This window comes from Cebidichthys violaceus, unplaced genomic scaffold (assembly GCF_023349555.1).
Source record: "Cebidichthys violaceus isolate CVI_PGR_0920_01 unplaced genomic scaffold, fCebVio1.0.p SCAF_28, whole genome shotgun sequence".
In the NCBI taxonomy this organism is placed as follows: domain Eukaryota; kingdom Metazoa; phylum Chordata; class Actinopteri; order Perciformes; family Stichaeidae; genus Cebidichthys; species Cebidichthys violaceus.
The window spans coordinates 2,829,887-2,848,613 of NW_027176461.1; the positions used below are offsets into that span (position 1 = coordinate 2,829,887).

The window sequence follows — 18,727 nt, forward strand, 5'->3', positions numbered from 1 at the left end:
GGGAAGAAAGAGGGATAAAGCCGAGCAGGTGTTGATTGGAGAGAGGCCAGGCGGTGAGTGCCAGCGGTACCTGTTGTCACAGCGAGAGCTGAGGTGTGAAGCTCGTCTCAGCAGAGGCCCTCAGAGGTGTGAGGTGATTATGGGAAAACGGGGAGGAAGACAGAGACATTTAGACGAAGAGACGCGGAGAGAAAGAAAGATAGGGACAGAGAGAGTGAATGTGGCAATACAGCTGGCTGCTGGAATAATGGCATAGTGGGATGGAACAACAGATTGAGATGGATAAAGTGAGAGCGTGTATGACAGAAACTAGCCAGTAGGGTGATTTTACAGTGTGCATGTGTGTCCCAATCCCATTTTATATGGCAGCTACTCAAACCTTGGTGTCTCATTAAACAGCTTTTTTGCTGTAGACACAGCAGCGGGACAGAAAATGTCTGAATGTGTCACAAATGCATTACGATGAGTGGAGGTGTTTGTGTGTCCATTTTCTGGGTGTGCATAGACATACAGGAGATCAGATGCTCTGGAGGAATAGCTGGTTTCAGAAGAGTTTTAACAAGAGGCCTAATTAGGAGCGGGTCGAGGAAACTGGAGCTCAGAGCCCCAAAGGAGTCGGGTCAAACAGTAAGCCCAGGTTAATGACACCTCCTGAGGGGTGAGTTTCCCCACAGCAAGAGCTTTCTAAGCTCCAACCTCCACACCTCTCTACCGTCCATCTGGCATTCAGACAGCGGGACGGGAAGTTATGGCTGTGACATCACTCCTAACCTGTGACATCATCACTGCCCATCAGTGATTTCACACAGGTTTGCCACCGCTGCAGACAAAATCTGATGTCTGCCGGCTGGCATGACCAGGTTATTTATGAGCTGACTGGAGGAAGTAGTCGCCCATTTTCTCGAGTCTCTGGAAGCTCACCATTCCTCTGGGGGACACTAAAAATCGATTTCCGCTCCACAACAAATCATAAGAACAGCACCTACACCAAAGTCAATGTTGACCCCTAAAGTATGTTAGGACATGTTGTTGGGGGCTCACTGAACATAAATGATAAAGCAACAAGTCATCCTCACACCACAGAGAAACACGATGGCCACAAGATACCTGGTGACGTCATGATTTGTTGTAGCGCGGTTTGTTCGACACAACATGACTGCCATCAAAGCCCACTGGGCTTGTGTATTCAGATGAGCTGAGTCTGTAACCAATCTCCTTTTCAAAGGACTCTGGTCTCCATTGATGAGTCGTAACACAGCAGCCTTAGATGTGAAACACAATGGATCGACATGATTAATCAAACACAGGCCCATTACAGCCAGACAGTCACGCAGGCCCCCACCGTGCATTAACAGAAAGTCATAATAAGATGAGCAAAGGCTCATAGGGATGAAGATTAACAGATACAGTTCTGTGACTGGCTGGGTGAGAGTTCTCTCTGAAGGTCTCCTTTGTCAGTGACGATGGCCAGAGTGACATGAATGCCTCAGCCATCTGGAAACATTATTAGGTCAGGACAAAGGTGTGCATCTTATGAGTTATCTGAGGTGAATATGCGTCCTATTTTTTTTTTTTCCTCCAGTTCCTGATATTTGAATTGTTTAGAAAAAAGACAGGGGACAACAGCATCTATCTGATCTCAATTTGAACTTTTAATAAAAAGTCAAAGATGAAACCGGGAAGGGCACGCTCGGCCGAGACTTCGCTTGAAAACCATCTGATTACTTATGAGGCATTTCACCTCTTCTTTCTTCAACTTTCTAGATGTAAATTTAAATTGTGATTATCATCATCAGGCCACAGACTCAAACTCAAACCCACCTGTGCCCACAACAAAGCATGGCAGCAATCAAAGTACCCTGATGTTCTATAATCTATTTGACACATCTAGAAAACCACTCTGACACTTAATGAGGAGTGGGCCAACTCTGGGTCATGCCAAATGGCTCTGATTTTAACCCGACGGTAACACTGTTCAAACAAGCGCTGCTGAAATATTAAAACAAAATGAACAGAGGTTTATGCAATTTTAATGATGCTTGTGGCATGTGCGGCAGAATAACTGTGATGCCTTAACGCCAAGCATCTCTGTCTGCTTCCCCGCCAAGGCGTGCCGAACGTGAAGTCTCTTGTTCCTCCATTGCCCCCTCTGTGAAAGGTTCATCGGGCCAATTAGGCTGCTTGGCCTTATGCAAAATGCCAGGCATTTAGCGGGAATGATAATGATTAGCGCTGGGTTACATATGATCACAGCTGTGGTGAATGCACAGAGCAGAGAGGGTTAGTTACTGGGGGCAAGGGTGGTTTCAGTTGGCATATTTCAATCAATTCTATTGTGATTACCTTAAAATATCATATGAAGACACTAGTCAGGCAAGGTTGCTCATATCTTTTTATCAAACTGATGAGGATAGTGATGGATGAATATGTTGTTGTTGAGGATGTGATATGAGGAAATTAAGTTTTGTGACGGGTTTTCTTTCCACACAGTGAGCACTCAGCCTGACAATAAGTCTGCAATAGTTACCCTCAATAATCGGTTCTTATATTTGGGTCCCAATCTAAAGCTGTATGTCTGAAATGAATGAGGTGGGACGGTGACGGGCTGGGCTGGGTGACAGCCAGGAAAAGGGGCCCAGTCCTCTACCTGCTGTAATTGTAATGGATGAGGCTGACGGCAAAGGGGATGTATACATGTATACACACATAAGCACGCACACAGAGAGAAACCCACACACAAAACCTTGAGCAAAAAAGAAAATGGACTTCTGTGTTGGCAACAGCTTTTTCCTAATCCTCGCCCCTGGGCTATATTGTGCAGTCAAGCAGGCTATTACATGGCAACAATTAGGGGGGCTGGAGCCCAACACCTGGTCGTCTCCTATTCTGGCCCTTCAGTGGCAGCTGACTGTACAGTCTCACAGCCAGGTGGCCCTCCTTCAATGACATTAGCTAGTCACTCCAGGGTTAATCAGGAGCCTGCCATCATCCAGTGGGCACGCATAGAGCCCAATTCAGACTGGAAGCTTTCATAGGGGGGGAAAGGGATGATGGAGACAATGTTGTTATAAAAACTTGTTCAGCTGAAGATCTCAGAGAGCCCAGATAATCAAAATGAACTTGGGGGAGGGGCTGAAGCCTCTTGGATTCGTGGCCTAAGTTCAGCGCACTGCCTTGATTGGCTCAAGCGGAGCTCGCGGCACATCAACTGTGCATCCTGCAGATTATAATGGACCTTTTCATGGGTGGACAAAAACAGATGGAGGAGCGGGAAGTGCTATACGTCCATGCAGACGGGTGATGATGTGGGGGGAGGGAAACTGGATTTCGTCAAAGTCGGCAGATACAAAAACAAGTGGGTGTCGCTAGAGCTGCCCCGGCTAGATCTGCCTGCACAAAGCCCCATTCCGAAGCCCCCTGGCTCAGAGATCTGAGGGTAAATAACACTCATTAGAATAACAAAAGCTATAGATTTGTACCCAAATCAGCTAGAGTCTCATCAATAGTAATTAGAGGCTATACATAACTAATGAAGATGTGTACACTGCCTTAAACAAAGGTGCTGAGAGCTGTTGTGCATCTAAACATAGAGTGTTGGATAAGTGGATGTCTGCAGCACAAAAGTTTTCTTAAATTTCATTACCATTAGAATCAATCTTTATTTTAATGTTATACTGTATGACAAAGATGCATTTAGTTAAGATAAGGGGAGCCCACAATTAGAACGTGTTGTACCTGTGTCTGCAGCCAACAATACTTCCTCTTTGTTCCACATTGACTCAATATTATTACAGCCTGTTGCAGTGGAGAGACACACAGGAAGATTTTGGCCAATATTTCTCAGTGCTTCTGTTTCAGCCACATCCACCACTTGACAATGAGACACAGACTATCAGTATTAACACATCAAAGGCTGCTTTCTGTAAAAAAAAGAGGCGGACAATGCACAGCGATGCATACTTAAATGTTTTGTTTTTGTTATTGCTTTGTTTGCCGTGCCTTGTCTGTCAATGCAGAAAATACCATTTTGTGCAAAAAATGCAAATGCTGCGAGGCACAAGGACATCCTCGAAAAGAGAACAATGGCCACAGGCCAGCGGAGGAGCAGACACTGCCTTTGAACCATTTAAAGAGGCATTAATGTGCAACTTATAAATAATCAACTAATTCCTTCTTAAAACAGCCAATTAAGTCTGTGACATTAAAAGCAACGCAACCCGTGCAAAACGAAAAAGAGCAATCCAAGAAAAAAAAAAATGTAATAGCCATTTAGGGACAAAGAAACCCAATAATGTCACAAGTCGTTCTCACAGGAGTCCCAAAAAAACCCAGGGCCACATCAGAGACCGAGAGATTCCAGCGTAGAACGGTGAGTGACATTTCACTGACATTTCCCAGCAGCATTCAATACAGGGCTGTCTCAAGACGGCATCAGAAACGTCTATGGATATGCTTGCATGTGACACAGGCGTTAAGGGATGCGGGTTCTTTCAGGGGACGCCGCAGCTCTGGGGCCGGTGATGAGGAGCCTGGATCCTGGGAGATTGAATGGTAATCACTGGGGCACAGATAATGGATGATTGAAGGCTCTTTCTACGCCGCTGTTGGATTTCAATATCAGAGAGGCCCTAGAATTGGGATTCTTATCAGGGGCGGTGTGTCAAACAAAGGAGAGCCGAGCGTGAAATATGGGGTCCAACTCAGGCACACGACCATGGCGATTAGCACAAGGATAAAAAAGGCCGCACAAACAAAAGAGGGCAGCTTTAGCTGGACAAAGGGCTGTCCACTGCCTTGTAACAAGAGACACGGAAGGAAGAGGGGACATAAAGGAAGGGAGAGAGTACTTGGTGGAAAAAAAGAGGACAGGACAAGAGTTGTGCTGAGACGGCTGAAAGATGAATAGTGACAGACCCAACTGTTAAAGAGTGTTCCAGATTCCCTGCTTCTGAAGAGGAATAATGGACCAGCGGGGATGAAATGCAATATACCCTGCCTCAAAGCCATTCATACACATCCAAACAAACACACATTATCATTCACGTACACACAAACACACAAAGTGGCACGAGGCTTCACATCTCTGCCAAGCCCATCACACACAAAAAAAAACTAAACAAAAAAAACCAACAAAATTATTCCCATTTATCCCCGGATTCCAAGCGCTAGGGTTTGCCAGGAAAGCTCATTAACCCTCCCTTCAAGAACCCTGAGACAAAAGAGGGGAAAACAAAACATAACTAATCAATGAGAACGCACCCATTGAGGAGAGGGGAGGAGGGGGGGGGGACTAGAACATGCATCCATTTGGATAACCTGAGAGGGCTAACAGCTTTTGCTTTAGTGTTGCGCTGGCTGGCAACGGGGCGGAGAAAGAAAGTTCATTAATTAAACAGGGCTAGGGGGAACAGATGGAATGGCTAGCTGGATGCTTATCACTTAAAGCAGACAGACAGGTTTTTACACCCGTGCTAGGAGCCGCACCACCACACATCAATCACAATGAACATGTCTTCTTAACGGAAATGCAGTCGGTATTAGTCCAGTGGTGACACTCTTGGGTCAGATTATTCTGGCTGGTGGACACAGAGACCGCTGACCTGTTAGTAGGAAAGTCTTTAAAGCAAATTTCATTTTTTTTGTTGATATTTAGCCAGGAAGGTTGTCGTTTTTTTTTTTTTTTTTTTAACAATCTTTCCAAGAGTATAGGGGTCTTGATGAGTGTTAATATCCAAACCAACACAGGCAGTCATTCCTTTACATATTAGCAGCCACTTTGTGATGATTACTCACTGTTGGGCCAACATGTTCAAGAGTTTACAAAACATAATAAAAGGAATAAAAGTCGTGCTATCCTCTTCGTCCTTTCAATTGGTGGGAATCTAGTCTATTGAGCCTGACACTAGGAGACTTTTCTTCAGCAGCAGCAGAATGAAAACACAGCATTGTGATGCTTTCTGTACTTGAAATAGAAGTTTGTGTCTATAGAAAAAGACACTCGACCACTTGTAATTTCTATATTTGATTAAATGTTTTTCATTTATTAGTTTCATTTAAATTAATTTATTTGTTTTCCATTTGATATCAGTGGAAATTCTTCAAGAACCTGCATGAGCAAGTAATTAGTAGTCCTTATTAATCTTAATATAATATATTCACATATAGAAAATACTAATATGCTCTGAAATTGACACAGGCCAAGCAGTTAAATACATAAAGTCATTGTTTATGTTATTCTACCTGATACCCAAAGCCTGAGTTGGGGACGGGACAGGTTGGACGACCCCAAACAAAACCGTCAGTCCTGCAGGCTTTCACTTTGCCGCTCACTAACACACAGATGTCAGACATGAATGCATAACAGACGGCGAGAGAAGGGGAGGGGCGTGAGGGTGGGGGTTCAAGTTTAAAAATACACGGAGCATGACATTTTTGGGGTTAAACCATGATATGCTGTTTCTACTAGTATCTACTAGTGCTAGTATTTTATCTATAACATATGTAGTGTATAAAAACGGGCTTATTCTGGCTGCTGAAAGCTCCCTCCCACTATATAAATGGTTCATTAACAGTATATAATAAAAAGTGGGGAAATAAATGTAAAAATCTAAAAGTGTAATTAACCCTGGAGTTAAATTACACTTGAAAGTAGCCCTTCTATTATTATGGCAAATAAAAGACAACCCTTATTTCTCAGAAAGGTTGCAGTGAGACACAAACGGAACACACGGTTCTCAAAAATGTATAGACACACCCATGTTTCAGTTACACCAGAGGCACCGCAAAATAGAGGCAGCTTCCGTATACATACAAACACAAACACACTAACAGGCACAACAGTTTGACACCAGCAGTGTGTGTGTACGCTACCCCAGGCGGGGCTCTGGGTCCCTGCTGTTGGCCGTCTGGTTCCACGCCTGCTCTACCTGTGTTTAAAAGGGGCGGCCCCCGTGCTCAGGCTGGGCTGGGCCCCCAGGGCTTTCATGGTGTGGGTGCCATGCAGCGGACGCCTTTTGTTACAGGCTGGGTGGCAAGAGGAGGAGGAACCAATGTCGGGGGGGTGGGGGGGACGGAGGAGAGAGAGAGAAAAAAAAAAAAGAGTAATGCTATGAGTCATTCTGCATTAGCAGCAGGGGAGGGAGACAGGGAGAGGGGGGGGGGGCGCAGCGAAGGGAGAGAATACTTTTGCATGTTGTATGAAGCTAGACGCCATATGCCATCCGAGCTGGGCTGCCTCCTGAGTCAGGGCTCTTGGTTTGACAGGCCTGTGCTTGCCCCCTCCTCACCCCCAGCGCTACCCCCTTCTCCCCTAGCTAACACCCTCCTCCCTCTGGGCCCTCGTAGGCTCCAGCAATGGGCTAGGCAATTGCTTTGGTTGTGCATGGACTGCGCTCTGTGTATTTGTGTGTGCGTATTGGACGGGGGACGGGGGACAGGGGGGGGGGGGGTACTCAGTGATCTGAACACATCGGACATTGTCGTGAGTCCCGGCAGGAACAGCTGGTCAGCTGGAGAGCAGGGCGGGAGGGGGGTAGGGCTAAGGAGTGGGAAGAGATGGGAGGCAGTGCGCTACACTGATAATGGGATTAGGTTAAAACATTCAGTGGGGGAGAGACCCCTCCTCTCTGCGTAGCCCCCCAAATACTGCGTAAACTCTCAACCGCTCTATCAAAGCCAATGCCAGCCTCCGCCCAAACCACCCTGGCCAACTCCAAGCAGGGACACTTCAACTCAGAAATGGCCCCTAAACCAACCCCCCAACTACCGACCCACTCCACATCAGCCAACTGCCTCCAACTAAAAGACTTGTATCCAGTAAATACGGACACACCACCAGATAGTTCATATAAGTTGCACCACATGTCATGGTGATGTATTAAGTCTCCCTTTAAGAATGCTACTGTATATTAGAAACAACTCTTGGCATTTTTAGAAGACCTGTTAGTTGGCCAGTCCTGTTTCCATAAACAGGAAGTTGGCTAGTTATCCTCATATCAGCTCAGACCATTGCATGAAACCAGCGTATAATGGCTAGCTTGGCGTCTCACTGTGCCCAGTCAAGCACTGTGTTCCACAGTGATATAGACTGCTGAGTATTATCTATGAGACTGCCGACAGTTATGGCACAACAGCTGGCAAATTAGACCTATCAACGATGCTAAATAATTCATGTGAGACAACACTAACATGGCAGATCCTATTCACGACATCCTATCATGCATACAGGCGCACTTTCATCTCCGCTAGGTGAGGAATCTTACAGTATACAAAAGAACGCACTGCCGTTGGACAAAGACACAGTGAGAGCGGGACAATAACTTGCTCAGAAGGGGTGTGAGAATATGTCATTACCAATGCAGTGACTGTAATTATTATGATGGAGTCGGGGGGGGGGGGGGCAGCAACAGCACACAAAGGAGTGCATACAAGATCTCATGTCTATTATGTTTTTTCAGTATACGTCCATTGAAATTATGTACATCTCGTTTGGGCATTCAGGGGAGTAAGGGGACTGTAGATATGCTCACACAAGCCTGTGAGGGAACATGACAGACTTCAACACTGAAAGGATCAAGCATCCCTCTCTTCTTTCTGCTACTGCACACACACACACACACACACACACACACACACACACACACACACACACACACACACACACACACACACACACACACACACACACACACACCACCTAAAAGCCTGGCTCGCATGACTGGCGATGGGCAGAAACAGATTATGGTTATTGATCGCTGCCTGGAGATGGATCTGTGTGTGTGTGTGTGTGTGTGTGTGTGTGTGTGTGTGTGTGTGTGTGTGTGTGTGTGTGTGTATGTGTGTGTGTGCGTGTATGTGTTTACGTGTGTGTCAGAGCAGAGGATTGGGACTAAGGGCAGTGTGCAAAAACTATTGATTTTGTCCAGTAGGGAGGCTACGTCTCTGAATCAAGGTCAGTTTTACACTGTCTCACCTATTAGAAACTTGCCATTTCCCCGACACACGTGCGCAGACAATTTTTAGCCTCAACAATACCCCCATCACAAAGAGTGATGGACGGCACATCAAACTCAAGTGCTGGTTGAAGAAAGAAATGAATCCCGGCTCCTGGGTGAAAACATTATTCTACAGTGACAGTATGAAGGATCTTCATGATACAGTAAATGGCAGCAGACAGCGAAGCCATTCAGTGAAAGGCTGGGTTCAGGTGACACAGACAAACTCATTGTGTCTTCCAAGCCCATCGATCAAACACTGTGTGCATGCAGTAAGTACCGTAAACAGAGGAACAAAATTACATTTATCTATTCTACTCCGTTGCTGATGAATGGTGTTTTTTTATAAACACTTAAAAGGGAAAATCCTCGACAGTGGATGTCCAGTCAGTGCTGATGGTGACCCGTCCAGAGACAGAGACTAGGAAGCTCAAACAGAAGCCTTTAAATATTCCTCGCATCCAACTACGTCACTGTCATGTCAAATGCAATAAAAACAACTGATTCTGCTCCTGCAAACTCAGCTTTCTGGGTCAATACAGCACACACTGAGGAATCTATTGCTTCAATATACAACATTTACCATCCATACTGAATGGACGTCCACATGAAAAGGTGGTGATTTTCCCCTTTAAGTTGTTTTAGATTGAACATTTTGTGGTCTCAATTATTCAAAATGCCGCTGTGAAGGGTGGACTAGTTGCAGACAATACACTTAGGACACACAAAGCCAGACCAGCTGCATTTTCCATCAGGCACATAAATAATAGATGATACATTACGAGTTGTCTGCGAGGGGGCTTGTGATATGATGCAAGGCCGCGGTTGTGTCTTCTTGACGGAAGAAATTGACACAAATTCTAACTGACAATGAGAGCTGGACCCTGTGCGAGAAAACAAGTACACAGATTTCACAAACCCTCACAGTTCAGATTGAGGGAAAAGGAGAGAGTAGGAGACAGAGGATGTGATGAGCAGAAAGAAAGACAGCAAAGGGGTGGGGTGGGGGTGGGGGGGTATCTATCTGAAAAACACTGTTGCTGGAGGTCATTTTTCAATATCAAATCCTATTAGCCTGAGAGATCCTGTGAGCGTTGCGGCAGACTGCTGGAGTACTCTCGAGCCTTGCGACAGAGCGAGAGAGGGGGCCACAGTGCCATACTGGCCTTTTATCTGGACACACAGGGGTCATATAGCTTCTCTTTGAAGAAATATTCAACTAATTACCTTAGAGAGCGGCCTCACGGGCAGAGAGGACAGTGTGGATTGTTAAGGCATTGTGAAGGGGTAAAGTAAGGATGAGGATTTTCCATCTCGCACAAAAAAAACCACATCCCAGCAAAAAAAAGAAAAAGAAGAAAAAAAAAGAGCTAAAAGATAAAGAGCCTAAGAAAATGGAAGAATGACGACTGGAGAGCGAAAAGTGCAAAAGGCTGGTATAATACAACAGCAAATCCAATGGAGACATAAAAGAGCAACTCCACAAGACTTTATGCCAGCGCTGATCATTGTGCCAGTCAGGACATTCTCTTAAAACCTGAAAACGTGCTTATCACACGGCATACACCACACGTACCATTTTGTCTATTCATTAGTTAATACATCGCTTCTGTCCTCACAAGCTCTCAAGCTAGGCAGAAAAAAACCCCAGACATGCAGATACTCATGCTGGCTGTGTGCTTTGCCTGGCACATTCATTCATCTCCACTCTTGGAGCGTGCGAGGCCTGGCAGCCTATCAGTGCCAGAGCTCTAGAGGCAGCGCTTATCTCCTCTCATAGATCATGCCTTTGTGCTGTCTGCTCCTCTGCTAAGGAATGCCAGGTAAGGCTTTTGTGGCCCAGCACAGTCCTGGTACTGCCCCCCCCCCCCCCCCTCTCTCTCTTACCCCCTGAGGCTCACAGAGGCAGGCAGGCCTGTGGCTGGCCCCCCTCTGGCACCGAGAGTCACACTGGGCTAATTCACTTGGCGTCGGGTAACAGACATCTGTCACTCAGGATTCCCCTGGGGACGCACAGACAAGGCCTGATGTAGGGTGGGGGGGGAATGTGATGCACTGTGAAACGCATACGGGCAGACGCATACTTACACACACCCAACTGTAAACAACATATGCAAGGTGAGTTGTAGGATGATTAAAGGACAAAAGCCTTTTTTTTTGGGTAAATGACAAGGTTACAAGGACCTCATAATAATTAAAAAAACATTTCAAATATGTCAATGTTTCAAAAACAATAGAAGCTAGCCTTCCACCCAAATGAAACCACCCCAGGGGAGGTTTCTATAGCAACCGCCAGAGGGGCAGCGTGGTTCTGGTGAGGCGGTGCCGTACATGCTGTCCGAGGAGGAGCGGGGCGTTGAGGGAGATCAGGTTTCCCCCTCCAGGGGCCATCCCGACTCTGCCCCCCATCTCACCCCCCAACTCTGCGCTGCTGGCATTCACATGCTAATTCATCTCCATTGGTGATTACACTCCCTTTAAACCAACTGACAACTACAGCTGGAGTCAGGCTCTTAACGGCACACTGTTGGAAGGATGGGTGGTGAGAGCGGGTATGCGCGTGTCTGTATGCACTTGTATGTATTTGTTGAGGGTGCTTTTATTTCGGCTCTCCGTGTGCTCCATAAAACGGCAGTGATAGATGATGACACATTATCTGTGCTCCTGCCCAAAACCGCCTCACACAACCTCCCATGCTGCTCCAGGCTGTGAAACAGCCCCGGCCTAATGGCTGTATGTAAATCAGCCAGCCCATAAAGATCACTGTCAGCACTCAGCTGTGTGCGTTGGCTGACGTGACAGGCACGCCACATGTCTCAATGAATTTACCCAAACGGGCCACTGGTGGTGCTGAACATTTAAGCTCAGTGGTGTGATGCATCTAATGCAATCATCATAAAAACATCGCTGAATGTATGCTCGTAACTTTAATGGTCTCAGCTGTATGTGCAATCAACGGTTGATTTTGAAAGAATCGTTGCATTCCTCTGATGAGCCATGCGTCGTACGGGACGGTGAACAGTAAATGAAGCAGAAGGCTTGAGGAGTAAAGGATACAAGCTCTGGTAGAGAGTCAGCCGGGACTTGACAGCTCTGCTGGCGTTGATACAGGTGGCCCGCACCAAGCTTGGCAGCAGCGTCCCGGTGATGATGGCGCCGTTAAACAGCGGACCGAAGAAAGGAACCTGGGGAAGAAAGAAGAAAAGAATGAGAACTTGAGGCATCAAAACTTCCACAATGATCCAAAGCTAATTTAGTCAGTGTCCCGTCATTGTATACGTAAGCGTCCACAAATTAGAAAGGATTAAAAACTTTGTTGTTCTTCTTTCTTTCTTTTTTTTTTTAACCGTTTCTCCATCTGTTTAGGGCAAGGGTTCAAAATGAAATTGAATTTTTACCTAACTTTGCATGACAACCACACATATCTAGTGTGAATCAATGTTAGGCAAATGAAATTAAAATGACAATCAATACTAAACAAAGCCCTCATATTGAGCTACCGAACAAACACAAAGGGGCAATATGCATTTTAGCGGCAGCGTGTGATTGTGTGTGGGTACACGCGTCTGTTCATGCATATTGGAAAGGGGCCCTTAATCACTGAAGCTCAATGGTCGTTGACCTGGAAGTTGACGTGAATGTCAAAGTCTCCAAAAGGTCCTGCTGTCTTCAACTTGGTAGTTCAGCTAGTATAATAACAAATTATACAATAAATGGATTTTAACCAGAAATGATACGGACCAATTAACTTAATCGCACGTTAGAAAACTGTGGTGACACTGTGGAGACTAACATCAGATATCTGAGTAGATGGATTTACAAGTTGTTGGAGGTGGCGGCAGTTTAAGTGCTGGCTTGCATGAGTTGGGGTTTGGCTTTAGAGACCCTCTGAAGCTAGAAAATGTTTTACGCACTTATGTGTGAACCACAGTATTTAATCGTGATACACACTTGTCTTTGTGTGGTCATTGTTAAGTTTAAAGGGAAAATTTCAGCACGCAATGCATCCTGGTACATGTAGGCACGGTAAGCTCCGGAGAACTCTCGGTCAATGCAGCACGCACTGAGGAATTTATTACTTCAACTGACTGGACTGATTGGACATCCACACAAAACAGGGTAGATCTAAACAGCCTCTCACAGGGTCTTAATAAATGCAGTTCGGGTTATATCATCTAGATCCCCAAATAGATGAAGATACAATGTAACTACGATCATTTATATAAGTAATACAGTTTATATGTAACAGAGTAAATAACTGACATATACGGTAAAATGATTAACACCATTTTAAATAAATACACCCCGCTATAGTAATACATAAGAGTGAATTCTAGGGGCTGGTCTATGACTATCAAAACACAATAACTGGAGTGGTCCATGATTTACAATCAAGTCATTTCTTAATAGGGTATTAGTACGGAGTATAACAACAGCCCCTAATAAAAGTAAGCTGAGATTCTATTGTTTATCACATTATATTATGTATTTCGATCATCTTTGAAAAATGACTCGTTTCAAAGACCACATTAAAGATGATCAATGCCCTCCGTGAGGAATACAAAACAAAATTACACTATTTGTTTTTCATCTGAATAATGTTCAAATAGAAAATATTGTGAATGTATCTGAACATCTGAAGGCAGACGTTCTCAGACAAAGAAATGTCACTATTCTCTAGAAGGCCACACATCGAGTGCAGTACTTCAGAGTAGCCGAGATGAAAGCTAGTCAGCAAAGGATGGTAACCATCCCTGAGAGCACATACCCACAGTGTGGGTAATAATGCACAGCTGGAGTAGGGGAAACCGAGAGCCTTCAGACAGAAACTCTAAGAGGAGAAAGGACCTAGAAAACTCATGGCAAAGTCTGAATAGGAAGCCAGGAGAAAGGCTTGCTTTAACCCGTGAACAGAGACTGGAAATTAGTGCAGTGCTGAAAATAGCCACAGTGGCTTTCTTGCTAAGTGTGCCTGGAGACTAAGACACTTTGCCATGTTAAACATCAAAGTGTAACTTCACCCTCAGGTCCGAGCTTAAGTCCACCCACTGCATCATTTTTAAAAAAATGCAGAAAAGTGGACAAGGGGCAGCGAGATTAAACCGAGCGCACTTCCGTTTGAAGAAAAGCCTTGATGCTCCTTGAAATGAGAATTACACCCCGCGATCCTGCGATCCCTCTGCCTCACTCTCCCCTACAGCACTTCTGTCTCCGGAGAGAGTTAGCTAGCTAATGTTAGCTAGATTAGTAGATTAATTCTAAAGGAGCATCAGAATTGGCTTCGCAAGATATGGGCTTTTTAAAAACAGTAGATGCTGTTTTGAGGCATTTTTTAACTGTGAAATGCAGATTTTTTATAAATTTGGTAAGAAATGTTAATATTAACATCAGCGTTGATGTGTTTCATCAAAGTGAAGTTATATAATACAGTTTTAAAACATGAAGTCACTCCTTAAGTTCATTATTTAATAATTATTGTAAGTCATAGAAAGGGGTGAGACCTTATAGGTGTTTTCAAACAACAATGTATTTATTTGGTTTATCTTGTTTTGTTTTCTCATTATTTGTTGTTCCATAATCTTTTTCTTATCTAATCTGAAAAGCGTTGGTATAAAAGGAAAAGAAGCTCACTTAAAAATTGTTTGACCACATGTAATAAAAATAACTTCCCACTTCCAATGAGTTGATCCATCTTGTATGTGTATAGTTTATTATAGTCTAAAAACCCACTGACTACAGTGGTTTACCTGTGGTTTCTTCATGATCTGGATGAAGTACATGTGGTTCTTCATTGGGTAGATGATAATCAGCACGTCTCCAAAATCAGTTGGGATGATGCCCCGTCGGTAGTCCCTGGTGTGCTCTGACCACACTATGTGCACCTCGTCATTTCCCAGGTGACGCAGCTGTAAACAAACAAAATCAGTCTAATCAAGTACCAAGTTTCTGGCGATATGCGTTCTTGTCATCATCATCCTACAGTGATGTCGCTAGGTTCAACCAGCCAGTACCTTCAGCTCACACCTCTTAGAGTGAACTAAGGTATAAGAGGTAGAGAAGGGGATAATAAAACATTATTTACCGTATGCATCCTAAAGATAAAACATTATTGCAGCAGGTGCCAGAGCAAGGTGACTGCTTACAACAAGAGTAAATCACAAACTTTGTTTGAAAACAATGGTTTAAATAGGGGTCTGGGCTCTGGTTTTGACTCTTTTTATAGCTTTTCCATTACAAATTCAAATTGCAAACATAAAACGAGCAAAATTGAGCATTTCAAAACCAAATAATTCAAATCCAATTGACTTTCCCCATCATAGATTAAATTGCTTCCCATTTCCACGCTATTCATAAACTCAAATGAAACTGGGCAGGACAAGAACGTATACTTAAATGACAGGAAATTGATGGATGCTAGCTTGAAATAGGTAAACAGCTCCCCCTTCTCACAAGTAAAACAGAGGGACGCAGTCACATTCTATCCTCGCTGTATTCTGTAGATCATGGTTGGGCTCGACTCACTCGACTTTCGGTACCAGGTCCTTTTCTCTTTTTCGTTTTCTACTGCGGATAGTAGCTGGTAGCCCAGTGATGTTTTTTGGGGTATCATGGACACTGAAAAGTAAGCCTCTACTCAGAAGAAAACATCTGCCAATGTACTGTGGGCCTAATGAGCCATTAAGAATCATGCCCTCGCCACCAAAAATGCAATTAGCACATTCTATTATAAGCCCTTAATTATGGTAATACGGTAATCTTAAACAAATCCACGGCATGCTGATTACTGGAGCTCGCCAGTTCTGTCCAAGGATCAGCAGGTACCAACCAGGTCAGTCACTGGGACAATTTCAGAGAAAATGTTGAATATGCATTTGCAGTAGACAATTAACACTGGGATGTTAATTTGGGTTAAGATATTAGCATTTGGATGAGCTTAATAACAAGTTTAATGAGGATGCTTATGCTCTAGTCAATCATCTTCTGCACCCGTCTATTTACTCCTTTGTTAATCACATCCACATGTTTGAGACTTCTTTTATAAAATGGGATTCAAGTCAAAGGCTCTTGTCCAATTAGCCCTCTTTGACCTCCCACCCAGCCAATGGGCTTCACACATATGGAGACAGCAGACCAGAGGACCGCAGAACACAAGAGGCTCCTTATCAAAACAACCTGCAGCAGCCCAGTTAAGCTGTGGTGCCTGGGGGTGAATGTGATAGCTAAGGCACCCGTCTATTTCCCTCTCTTTCCACAGACACACACACACAGACACACAGACACACAGACACACACACACACACACACACACACACACACACACACACACACACACACACACACACTCTACATGGCCTGACCCCAACCCTGCAGGTCGTTTCTATAACCGCATTACTGAAGCCAGCTGCTACTGCTGCAGCCTGCACTGCCCTAAAACCCACAATTGGATTGAGGAATTCATGGTTTTCCCTCTTTTCTTTTTGGTTTAGCTGTTTGTTTGTTTTTTACCCTCCATCGTCTTCAAACAGGCAATCTGCCCAGCGAGAGCTCCCCCATCCGCCACCACGGTATGCCTCTACGGTTACAGGCATTAAGTGGGTGACCGCTGGACTAAAAGTGATATTTTTAAATTGACAGGGAAACATCCTACTTGGACACGGACGAAGTCCGTTTCTCAATCAATTTCTTCACCCCACTTCCTCTTCTCTCTGCCCTGCCATCTTTTTCTGACGCATCCATGCATGCAGCCAGCCTGCCAATTTCTGTGCAGCCTGTGAGAGATCTGTGCAAGGTGAGCCTGAGCAATTACAGAAGTTCCCCGTGAAATGGATGGAAGAGGAGTGGCAGCACACTCTACTCTGGGCACGGCCATCCCTCCAGCGCCTCACTCTGGCCGACCAAAACCCAAAATCTTTACTCAAGACTAACTAATTTTTTACAGTAGCTAAGCACATGTGCAGGATGGGTTCGGAATGAGTATGGGGTTATTTGTGAGACGGAGAGGGGGACGGTCTGTGGAGGACTGGATATGAGGAGAGTCTGATGAATTTCCCTTCCCAGCAGGGTACTGTATGAGAAGATTGGCAGCACGGGCAGAGGCCTTGCGGCTCATTTCTTCGTGCTAACTGCTACCGGTACACTACAGCTCAGAATCCCAGTGCAGAACCCAATCGATCGCTCCTGTGGCGGCAGCAGGAATTGGATAAAAGGATCCTGCCGGCATCCGGCCGGCGCCTGCCCTAGCAGGGAGAGCTAATGGCTGAATCCAGGCCCTGGTCACAGCACACAGGGAGGGGGGCATGGGCTAGCAGAATCATAGTCATTACCGCAGCGGCACATGCCCTCTCTTCACTCACGCGCCTGCGACTCTCTACTCCTCAGGTCTGAATGGCCAGGGTCACTAATCAATGCCCGCACTTTGGAGTCACACCTCCTGATCACAGCTTAACACAGAGCTGAAGGCTACAACAACATACTGCTATGGGCAGGCAGCACTGTGTAGCCATTTCACCGCATCAAGCAGGCAAAGCAGTATTCTTCTTATTTCCGACATACTCTGGATTTGAGGTGTGCAATTCCTACGATACATATTATGAGTCTCCAAATGTCATGGACAGGTGGGAAAGTTATCATAACACAGCTTAAAAACACAAGACAGGACTTTTGTTACCTTTTTGGTGAGGCAGTCATTGGAATCAGATGGCATGCGAGTGGAGACGTGGAAGATGGTTTCCACAGTGGAGGTAGCATAGTAAGGAGCTGTCAGACCCGTGCTGCCGTTCCTCTGGAGGCCACCCATAAAGCCACAGTGTGTGGCCAGGTCCACCTGAGGGATACATGTACAGGTTAATGTGTTCTGAGTGCGAGTGTGTTCATATTTGGGCTGTATCTGTATGTGTTGATTTGAGGGTGTGGTAGTCGGCACCTCCCATCCCAGTCCAGACACAAAGTCTTCATAGGCCTGGCTGCCTGCGCTGTTAGACAAGATGGAGCACTTGTCCTCTTGGCCCTCTCCAATGTAGAACACAGCAATCTTGTGTGTCTCTCGGCTACAGAACAAAACACATAGCAGCCTTTATTAATAAACAACAACACAGCAGCCAATTTTATAAGCACAACAGAACATGAAAAGCTCTTCACTACTCTTGCCACTTGCAAGTCCAATGACTCAAAAGACTACACCTTGTTTCTCAAGGTAAATTGTGTGTCTCAGTGGAATTGAGGTGTTAAAAATCAAGTTTTTCCTGCACATTCTATCACTATCCCTCTGACTCGAACATGATTTAAAAAAAAAAAAAAAAGGATGGTAGCAAAGGCCCCCCCGTCTCCTTTCCCTGTTGCCATGGCAGTACATCACGCTGGGGTAGATTTAGGGCACTTTGCATGCTTGCTCACAGGTTGTTTTTGCCCAACCAAGTCTTGCCATCTGGGAGAATGAAGTCTAGTCCTGAGGGAACTCTGTAATAAGCTCCTGTCATAAGCAATGTGTGGTGTACTTATTGATTGGACTAAAAGAGGCACAGTAAGAGAAGGACAGCAAGAGTGATAGTGAGAGACTTCCAGGGCTGTGATCAACAGGAGATGGTACAAATTAGAAAGATCATTGGGGAGGTAGGGAGGGAGAGAGGGGGGCAATATAATCAGCCTGGACCAACTGTGTGATTTATAACCTGTGTTAATTGAATGTAGAAATAGGTTTACCATAGGGCTGCAGTGACAATTTGATGATTAGCAGA

The 18,727-nt window shown here is 45.1% G+C and overlaps 1 protein-coding gene across 3 annotated transcripts in view; it reads right to left on the reverse strand.

Annotated features, from left to right (window-relative positions):
- ralgapa2 (Ral GTPase activating protein catalytic subunit alpha 2) overlaps nt 1–18,727 on the reverse strand; it is an 85,100-nt gene that overhangs the window by 16,342 nt on the left and 50,031 nt on the right. For all 3 annotated transcript variants that reach the window (XM_068721464.1, XM_068721466.1, XM_068721463.1), the window contains 4 exons: nt 17,917–18,040; nt 17,662–17,817; nt 14,741–14,899; nt 12,051–12,178 (listed from right to left, as the gene is read on the reverse strand). In XM_068721464.1, coding sequence (XP_068577565.1) covers nt 12,051–12,178; nt 14,741–14,899; nt 17,662–17,817; nt 17,917–18,040 — 567 coding nt within the window. The remainder of the gene's footprint in view (nt 1–12,050; nt 12,179–14,740; nt 14,900–17,661; nt 17,818–17,916; nt 18,041–18,727) is intronic.